Below are 9,858 nucleotides of genomic sequence, written 5' to 3' on the forward strand. Positions count from 1 at the left end.
GCCATTAGTGTTTCGTTCGTGGTGAGATCTCATACTCCGGATCGATTCTGAGTTCGGTTTCATCAAACCCTAAATCAAAATTCAAATTCCTAATTGTTCTTGCGGGAACTGGTTTTTCTCTCCCAGATCGAAGGGAAAATCGACATGGGGTTCTTGGTGACAACGCTAATTTTCGCATTGATTGGGATCATTGCGTCTCTGAGCACCAGAATTTGCTGCAACAGAGGACCCTCCACTAATTTGTACGTTTCTCATAATCCAATCCATTTTTTATGTTATTTTCTTGAGGTCATGTTTGTGTCTCAACTTTTGTGTGTGGGTGGGTGTGTTATATTGCTTATTTATAAAATCTAGGTTTCTCAAATCATCTGCACTAGTCAGATGCTAATGAAATACTATCTGATGGTGGTTTGAGTGATTATGGTAATGGGGCATTTAGATTTAATTGAAATGTTCATCAGCTATCTAATGAAAACTGTGCATGTTAATGTATTACTCTTTATTCTTTTTGAAACTTTTGTGTGTATATGCTTTCAATCATCTTATATTCTTCTGGTAATGTGCAAAATGGCCTAATCTGCTTTTTTCATTGAAGGTTAATGTATTATTCTGTATTCCTTTTGAAACTTTTGTGTGTATCTTATTTCAATCATCTTATATTCTTCTGGTAATGTGCAAAATGGCCTAATCTGCTCTTCTCATTGCAGGTTCCACCTAACATTGGTTAATACAGCAACAACCTGTTGTTGGATGATGTAAGTGCATGTTTAGTTTGCATGTTTTTCGTTTCATCAGCTATCACTAAGTATTCAAACATCAGAAGTCCATCTAATTTGATGTTGTATGTAAAAGTCATTGCACATGTGCACCTCTTTAGGTAGCACTTCATGTACACTTTTTTTTCTTTTTTTTTTAAGGTCGAGTCATAGCCTAACCCCAACTCCACTAAGGGGATAGCAATAACAAGTTGGTGGAGGATTAATGGACATGGGTCTCGTTCCTTTAGCATCATGTCCATTGATATCCTCCCCTCACCAACCCAGTGGGATAAACTAGGATAAAAAAGGGACATTTGATCAAGTTTTGGCTTAAGTACTATAAAAAAAAAAAAACTACAGCACATGTTATGTAAATTTTTAAATGGTCCAGATTTAATTTCAAATTTTTTATGAGAAAGAAAGAGAGAGTGTGAAGTTAAATCTGGATTGTTAAAAAAACTATAGCACATATTCTATAGTTATTTTTTACTGCATCTAATCCAATTCCATTTGACCAACGCCATGAGATATCATTCTCTTTGAAGACAATAAAAGCCTGTTAATCTGACTTTTCTTTTCTCTGTTCTAGTTGGTCTCAATTCTAATTTGAGAAAGCTTATGTGTAGTTGTTTCTTGGTTGTAATGTATTATTCTTGTTTTGCTTGTTAGGTGGGCGATTGTATATCTTGCACAGATGAAACCACTCATAGTCCCAATTCTGAGTGAAGGAGAATGAAGTTCTGTGTGGATTTACATACGGTGCATTATTAGTAAACCAATAACATGGGTTATGGATTGGCTAGCAGAGCATCTGATTTTGGATTCGCGGGTAATTCAGTATCTTCTTGTGTATGTAATTCTTGTTTAGAGCATGAACCTTGAATTAGTTTTGCATTGTTGCTCAATATTCCATGTGATAAAATTGTTATATTTTACCCTTCATTTACTTTCTGATATCATTCTATCAGACAGTAAAGGTATATATATATATGTAGTTTGAATGAAGTAAGTGATGATGTACATTTCTTTTTAATTATATCAATGCTATAAAGAGATAACCTTGCATTATCTCTACATGTTTATTTTTGAGGAATGCTACATGCTGCACAAACATCCCACAAATATCTCACAAAACTGACGTGACAAGGTTTAGTAGTCATTGGATCCGCCCTTGTTAAAAGAAATATATCCCTACTAGACCTTAACACGTCAGCTTTATAAGATATTTGTGGGATGTTTGTGTGGTATTCAACCGGTCTATTCCACTCCTCCACTCAATTGTCTTTCCATCATCTTGCTAGCTTATGCTTCATCCATTGCGTGCAACCCACACGCCGTCTTGGCGCGCATGGACTACACTTGTCGATATCATTTCTTGTTTCTTGCGAAAGATCCTTTGCTCCCCCCTCCACCTCTCCTCTTAATCTCCATGGTTGGTGCCCTCTCTTTTGCCTATGTAGCCTTCCAAGTCCAAGTACGATGTCCACTAAGCATTCATCGCCGGGCACCTTCTTCATCGGACATTGTGTTAGTGCTCCTCTACGACAGTTCTAGTCTAGTCATTATCAGTTCTATCCTCTTTATTGAGACTCAAGTTCTCTTGTCGAAATAGCAATTGTTTCAAGCAACCCATTCACTAAATAGTCTTAACAACCGTCGTTTTTAACAACTTCCCTTTTTTTGGATTGTATGCCAAAAATCTATTGGACCGAGCCAATTATTCGACCATTCCCATATGTTAGGTTTGTTCTTGCGATGTGATGTTTTTACTAGAGTTTTTATTTGGTACCAAATCTCTTTTGTTTTCACTCTTCTTTTGTTAATGCAAAAAACAAAAAACAAAAAAAAATGTAAAGTCCACCTACCCCTTCAAATTATTGCTTAATTGATAATGTTCTCCCCAAATTTTCAATTGTGACAATGTCTCCCCCAAACTATTAAAATTTGTCAATGTCCCCCAATGACGAAAATACTCTTAAAATAAAAATGAAAAATTCAAAACAAAATCTAAAAATAATTTTTTTTAAAAAAAATAAAAACAAAAACCATGGTATGGAATTAAATTTTTTTTTTCTTAAATAAAAAAAAAAAAACAATTTGTTTTTGTTTTTTTTTTTTTTTTTTTCTTCAAATTTATTGGAGTATTTTATTTTTTTTTCTTATTGAAAAAAAATTAAGGTCATTTTTTTTTTTTTTTAGCCTTGAGTGGACATTGTCAATTTCTTGATAGTTTAGGGGGACATTATTGAAAATTTTAGGAAGTATTGTCAATTAGGTAATAGTTTGAAAGGGACATGTAAACTTTAAAATAAATAAATAAAAAAAGTGTATTTCATTTTTTTTAACCGTGCTGCAGTTTTGTTATTTATAGGCTAAGAAAAAAAAAAGTTAATTAATGAGAGAGAGAGAGAGGGAGAGAGGGAGTGATAAAATCGCATTAAAGAAAACAAAGTAAACGACAACGGGAGAAAAGAAACGAAGAGAAATTACAGTTAAAAAAATCGTAGTAATAAATTTCCTCTTTTTACGTTTCATTTTTTGGTTCATGAATGCCCAGAGCAAACCTGGACAGAGCATAGAAAACTTTATACTATGCCTCTTTCAAATCTAAGTTTTCCAAATTAGAAAACTTTTGTATTCAAAAGAGAAGTTAATTCTTTCTTCAAAAAAAAAAAAAAAAAAAAAAACTTGTGTATATAGTTATGAATTATGACCTAGTATGAAATTAAATTTAAAATTTGCTTGCTTTTATTTTACATAAACGCGCACACACATAAAAGAATTATATGTATTTGAGAAGTATTAGGGAGTCAAACAAATAAACTTAAAAAAAAAAATTTCAAATTGACGTGGCAAGGGTTTTTAAATTTTTTTTTTAAAAAATGCAATTATCTCTCTCTTATCTGCCACTCACGGTCTGTCACGTCAGTTTAACAATTTTTTTGGGTTCATTTGTTTGGCTCTCTAACACTTCCCTATGTATTTACGTAAGTTCAGACCCTCCGGCAAAAAAATTCTAGTTTCACTCATGTCATTGGTCTGAAACTACCATATCAATAATGTAAGATAATTATAAAACAAAATTTTAATATATATATATATCAAATTTTCAACGTGAGTAACCCAAAATATTTGATAAGACGGGAAATTTAATTCTCAAATTATTGATCATAGATGATACCATAAATCGAATTAGGATTCAAAGTTACATAAAGGCCTACTCAATAGAAATGCTAAATAAATGGAGGAACCTCTTGCCTTCTATAATTACCTGCACAACCACAAGTTCATTATGTTTATGTGGCAATTAAACATGGACCATCTTCAAAGACCCTCCCATAAAAAGTCAAGCCTCCTTAAATGAGGGATCATGAGGACTAATGACATATAAATTTAGTGACTAAATAAAAAATGTCACATCAACTATTATATTAGTGATAAATGTTATACGCACTCTTACTGCTCACTCTCTATCACCGTGCCATGTAAAGAGTGCGCATTTGAAAATGTGTAAGTGAAAATGTGTAGCATTTCTCTTACTTCAATTTATTAAAAAAATAATTGTAACAAAAATTAAAATACCCTTACAAGTTACAACACTCAAAAAATAATAATAATAATTTATATATATATATATATATATATATTAATCGATATTTTTGCGGTGTTTACTCAGGAAACCAGCCTGTTTATTACTTTTTTTTTTTTTTTTCTTAAAACAAAACAGAAAACATAGGTTCAGCACACGGGGGCGGGGCCCATCCAATCTTCGTGACGTGCCACTCCCACATATCCGAATCCACCAAGAGAGTGAAAACTGAAACGGTTTTGTTTTTGTTTTTGTTTTGAAGTTTCTATTAGTTCATTTTCCTAAAACCCTAAAACCCATTTCTTTCTCTCTGTCTCTCACTTCCTGTGGCAATGGCAATTCTTCAGCTCACAAACGCAAACGAGCTGATCTCAACCTCTTCAATTCACACCCCATTTCACCAAAAGACATTCCCTTTTAGAGAATGCCTTTCTCAAAGAAGATGTACTTTCCGGAAACAACACCGTTTTGGGGTTGTCAGCTGCTCCTTTGCCCCAATGGAATCGGCCAAGATTAAGGTGGTTGGCGTCGGTGGTGGTGGCAACAATGCCGTTAATCGCATGATTGGTAGCGGTTTACACGTGGGTTTTCGTTTACATTTTTTGGGCCTAGGCCAAACTCCGATATTCCAACTCTCTCTCTGTGTCCCTCATTTTGGTTCTGACTGTGTTTTGAGTATTTTGTTTGATGCCCATTTGTGGTTTTACTTCAATTATGCCCTTTTTTCGAGTTTTCATTTATTCCTGTAAGTATATATATTGGTCATTTTCCGCTGGTCTGGTTACATTATAAGCTGTGACCATTTGCGTTTCTGTTAATTATGCTTGTAATCCGCATGAAGATTCACTTTTGATGGTCTCGATGGTGGTTTCTTGTGTTGTGTGTTTGTTGCGTGTTTGCTTCGTTACCGGCTAACACAGTTGTAAAACATTTCCATTGCTTGATATGCACATGCATTTGTTGATTTTGTTCAGTGCTTTCACCTTTTTTATTCAAATTTTTGGTGCATAACTTCCGAATTGGATTCTTGAGGCCTTGTGTTGTTTGAAGTATACATGGGATAGTGTTAAACTGGAAAATAAGTCATTATTGATCTTGATGTTTTACAATTTTGACATTTCAGGGAGTTGATTTCTATGCGATAAACACAGATTCACAAGCACTATTACACTCTGCTGCCGAGAACCCACTTCAAATTGGAGAACTTTTGACTCGTGGACTAGGTCTGGTGTTCTCATTGATATGTTTAATTAACTATTTTGAATCTTTAGGCATTGACCACACAACCAAGGCCAGTGGTCTGGTGTTCTCAGCCCACTCACACTCATGTTTGCACTTTGCATAATTTCCATTGTGGACTTATTTACTTTATGGTGGTAGTATTGTGTCTATTGATTGAATTATTTGATAGAGCTGCAGGTACGGGTGGGAATCCACTTTTGGGGGAACAAGCTGCGGAGGAGTCTAAAGAAGCCATTGCAAATGCTCTTAAGGGGTCAGATCTTGTGTTTATAACTGCTGGTATGGGTGGAGGAACAGGGTCTGGTGCTGCCCCAGTTGTTGCCCAGATATCCAAAGAGGCAGGGTATTTGACCGTTGGTGTCGTTACCTATCCTTTCAGCTTTGAAGGACGTAAGAGATCTGTACAGGCAGGTGTCCTTTTGGTCTTTATTTGGAATTTTTGAATAACTTATCTGTTGTTCGCTAATATATTAAATCCAAAACTTCCTAACCAAATGTTGAGAAGTGCTTTAATTGAGGCATCATCCACATATCTTGAATTGAATGGAAACAGATGTCATACGTTTTCTTTCCTTTTGGACACATGTTCAGACTCTTCGGTCTAAGAGAATTTCCCTTGCATTTGTTCTCCCATAACCTGTTTTGGAGCTAGAAATATATTTATGACTTCAAACTTTTCTCTATTTGCTTTGGATAGACAAAATCAATATTCAAAGGATTGCCAAAAGGTTGGACTCCTTGACAGATGTGTAATGTATCCAACTCTTTTTTAAGCTGTACTTTATAATTTGTAAATTGTAATTGCCAAAAAGTTACTTTTACATGAACAGATGTTTATTGAAAGTGCTTCAGTAATTGAGCTCCTTCCATCCACTTTGGCCAGGTTTGGGATTATGTGATGTCTTAAGATGTTCATGTTCTTAAAAAAAAAAAAAAAAAACAAAAAACATAACCCTGTTGTAGTGCTTATCATTATTAATGTGCACTATAGATGAGTTGCTTAGCTCATCTGTAAAATATATGTTAATGGTAGTGTAGAGACTAGACACAGAACTAAGCTGGAATTTTATGATATTGCGGCAGCAGCTTTGATGCACATCAATTTCTATAGCTTTAGGAGTTTCAAGTTATATTATATTTACTTTTCTTCAGGCATTGGAGGCTATTGAAAGGTTGCAAAAGAATGTTGACACTCTTATAGTCATTCCAAACGACCGTCTGCTGGATATTGCTGATGAGCAGATGCCCCTTCAGGATGCTTTCCTTCTTGCTGATGATGTTCTACGTCAAGGAGTCCAAGGAATTTCAGACATAATCACAGTGAGTGTTGTGTGAAACACTCAACTGTATTTCTACATTTCAATCACTTGCCCATTTTATTTAAGAAGTTGAAGTCCTTGGCTACCTCAGTTAAGCATAATATGATTGCATTATTGATTATCTATTAATTAGTGAATTGCACACGCACACAATGCCCTAACTATTCCTTATTATTTTAACGTAGCCATATCTGCTTCTTTTCCCCTTCCTAAACATTATCATTCTGCTTATCCTAGATAATTTGAAGATTGAAACTTTTGCAGATTCCTGGACTGGTAAATGTGGATTTTGCAGATGTAAAGGCAGTCATGAAAGACTCTGGAACTGCAATGCTTGGAGTAGGGGTTTCCTCCAGCAAAAACCGTGCAGAAGAAGCAGCTGAACAAGCCACTTTAGCTCCCTTGATTGGATCCTCAATTCAATCAGCTACAGGGGTAGTGTACAATATTACAGGAGGAAAAGACATAACCCTGCAGGAAGTGAATAGAGTGTCTCAGGTACTTGAGATATTGGTTTTTATTATTCTATACTCTAGTCAAAGAAGGCACACGGTCGAATTCATTTTGTATTTAGGGAAAATTACAGTTTACCCCCCCAAAGTTGTCACCGATTTGCAATTTCGCCTCTAAAGTTTCAATTTTTGCAATCCACCCCCTTAAAGTTTCAATTTTTTTCAATTCAACCATTCTGTCAGTCAAAACCGCTTTGACTGACAGAACAGTGATCACGTGCGACGCACGTGATCACTTAAGGCGTTTTAGTACCGAAAATGCCCCCTGAATATTATTTTTCACATTCTGCAGTCAACCACCTCCGAATCTCTTCCATTACAAATCTCCCATGCTTCTCCCTCCATGTTCTGGTGCACTGCAAGCTCTTTAGAGATTCAACAGTAGATTCTCTCAATCTCTGCGCCACTTTCGTTGCTACTGTCTTCAAATTTTGTTAGTGTATCATTTCCTTCACAAATTCATCCAATATTTTCGGAATCTGTCTGCTTTTCCATCAGGTATTGTTTTTCTTAAGATTTGAAGCATACCCATCTGGTTTCTTAATAATTTATGTCACGGGTTTCCTCCACACTGTTGTTGCCCCTCTCCCTCGCTGTTGCCTCCAAAAGGAAGAAGATTGATCTTTCCTTGGCCAAATGGCCCAAATCTCACAAAACTATTGGGATTTTGGCCATATTCAATCCCGAAACACCTTGGAAACGACAATGGAACTACCAAATTGAAACAATTGAAACAATTAAATCCAAGAACCGAAGTCCTTACATTTCACGCATAAACAACCGTAATTCAAAAAAATTCTCAAATTTATCACAACCCAGTACAATGTGAATGATCGAACATATGATTCTAACATCTATTAACATAAATCAACCATCAATTCCGATAAATTAATCTTCTCTGTCATTGCCGGAAAGGGATCAATATTTTCTGTTGTTGCCGGAGAATGACCTTTGCCGAAGAATCCAAGAATCATTCGTTCAAATGAACAGGGGAACATAGAAACAAAAACGCCTTCTTCCCAAGACTTGCTTTGCCTCTTCCTGCAAGACCCTTCTCACTCTTTCTCGTTTCTTGCTGACCAATAGCAGATCGATCGGTTTGGCATGGAGAAGATGAGGTAGGCGGAGAAGAGAAGGTAGGGATGGGGGCATTTTGGGAAAAAAACAACCAACAGCGATCACGTGACTTGCACGTGATCACCGTTCCGTCAGTCAAAGCGGCTTTGACTGACGGAATGGCTGAATTGAAAAAAATTGAAACTTTAAGGGGGTGGATTGCAAAAATTGAAACTTTGGAGGCGAAATTGCAAATCGGTGACAACTTTGGGAGGGTAATCTGTAATTTTCCCTTGTATTTAAATTGATGAACAATATTGAATTATTCCTAGTGCATGTTCTCACATTGATGCATGCCTGACATTCCCCAGAAATCAGCAAGCTGAGTTTATAATTACTGCATCCAGTGCTGGGATTTTTCATCTCTCTGTTTTCGGGATTCAGCATACTAATATCTGCTTATGTAATAAACCCTTTTCAGGTTGTTACAAGTTTAGCAGATCCTTCTGCTAACATCATATTTGGAGCTGTCGTGGATGACCGCTACAACGGAGAGATTCATGTTACCATCATTGCTACAGGCTTCTCGCAGTCATTTCAGAAGATACTATTAACAGATCCCAAGGCAGCAAAGCTGATTGACAAAGTTGCAGCGGGCCAAGAAGGTAAGGGAATGCCCTTTCCCCTCAAGTCCACAACCTCACCTTCAACTGCACCAGCAAGACCGGCTCTGCGAAAACTCTTCTTTTAATGCCTTCTTGCTTCGTTTTTTCAACTACTTGTGCTAATTGGCTCTGTAATGATCTCGAAGCTAAATGTATGAGAACATCATTTTGTTTTAGGGGTTGCTCGGTTTTTATGTACGTAGGTAAGATAATTGGAGGTACTCTCATTCTTTATCATGCTTTCTATTATCCTCTTCTAACTAAAGCCTATGTTTGTACAATCTGTTAGATCCCCAAAATCTTTTCTGTTGTATCAAATTCATATGTTGAACAGCAAGTCCGCTGAAGCATGTGCAAGGAACAAAACGCATATTACTAATTGCGCCATTCAACTGTCAAATGGTCACAAACGCCCAACAATACCCAGTAGAATACCTACAGGCTTCAAGAAACAAAATATACAAATCCCGGGTTTAGCTTGAGTGCAGAAAGGACACAAGCTAAGGGTGCCACGGGTCCTATTTGCTGATGTGGCAACCTTACCAGCGTCATGTAAATAGACATGACATAGGCTTTGCCCTTCCTTTAGAGAGTTCAGATTAATGAGTCTACCCTATTTAATAAAATAGATCAACTTGCAAATCAACACAAACCTAACTTAAAATTAGCAAGTTAGAGTTTAAGAATTTGATATGTTTAATTAAATTTGTCGGGTTA

General features: G+C 36.1%; 2 protein-coding genes across 2 annotated transcripts; both read left to right on the forward strand.

Annotated features, from left to right (window-relative positions):
• LOC148586683 (V-type proton ATPase subunit e1-like) lies at positions 1-1,830 on the forward strand. Its single transcript, XM_088514843.1, has 3 exons — positions 1-242; positions 708-755; positions 1,428-1,830. The coding sequence occupies exons 1-3, from the start codon at positions 145-147 to the stop codon at positions 1,492-1,494; spliced, it is 213 nt and encodes a 70-aa protein (XP_088370969.1). The 5' UTR covers positions 1-144; the 3' UTR covers positions 1,495-1,830.
• Positions 1,831-4,605: 2,775 nt separating this feature from the next.
• On the forward strand, positions 4,606-9,359 carry FTSZ1-1 (homolog of bacterial cytokinesis Z-ring protein FTSZ 1-1). Its single transcript, XM_059588577.2, has 6 exons — positions 4,606-4,928; positions 5,471-5,570; positions 5,767-5,996; positions 6,742-6,909; positions 7,173-7,406; positions 8,958-9,359. Exons 1-6 carry the CDS (start codon positions 4,680-4,682, stop codon positions 9,225-9,227), a joined length of 1,251 nt encoding a protein of 416 aa, XP_059444560.2. The 5' UTR covers positions 4,606-4,679; the 3' UTR covers positions 9,228-9,359.
• The last annotated feature ends 499 nt before the right edge of the window (positions 9,360-9,858 follow it).

This window comes from Corylus avellana, chromosome 3 (genome assembly GCF_965113065.1).
Source record: "Corylus avellana chromosome 3, dhCorAvel1.hap1.2, whole genome shotgun sequence".
Lineage (NCBI taxonomy): Eukaryota > Viridiplantae > Streptophyta > Magnoliopsida > Fagales > Betulaceae > Corylus > Corylus avellana.

Coding starts and splice junctions, on each gene's coding strand:
- LOC148586683 (XM_088514843.1), top strand. CDS start 145: ATGGGGTTCTTGGTGACAACGCTAATTTTCGCATTGATTGGGATCATT. Junction 243..707: donor AGAGGACCCTCCACTAATTT/GTACGTTTCTCA, acceptor TTCTCATTGCAG/GTTCCACCTAACATTGGTTA. Junction 756..1,427: donor ACAACCTGTTGTTGGATGAT/GTAAGTGCATGT, acceptor TTTGCTTGTTAG/GTGGGCGATTGTATATCTTG.
- FTSZ1-1 (XM_059588577.2), top strand. CDS start 4,680: ATGGCAATTCTTCAGCTCACAAACGCAAACGAGCTGATCTCAACCTCT. Junction 5,997..6,741: donor GACGTAAGAGATCTGTACAG/GCAGGTGTCCTT, acceptor ACTTTTCTTCAG/GCATTGGAGGCTATTGAAAG. Junction 7,407..8,957: donor AAGTGAATAGAGTGTCTCAG/GTACTTGAGATA, acceptor AACCCTTTTCAG/GTTGTTACAAGTTTAGCAGA.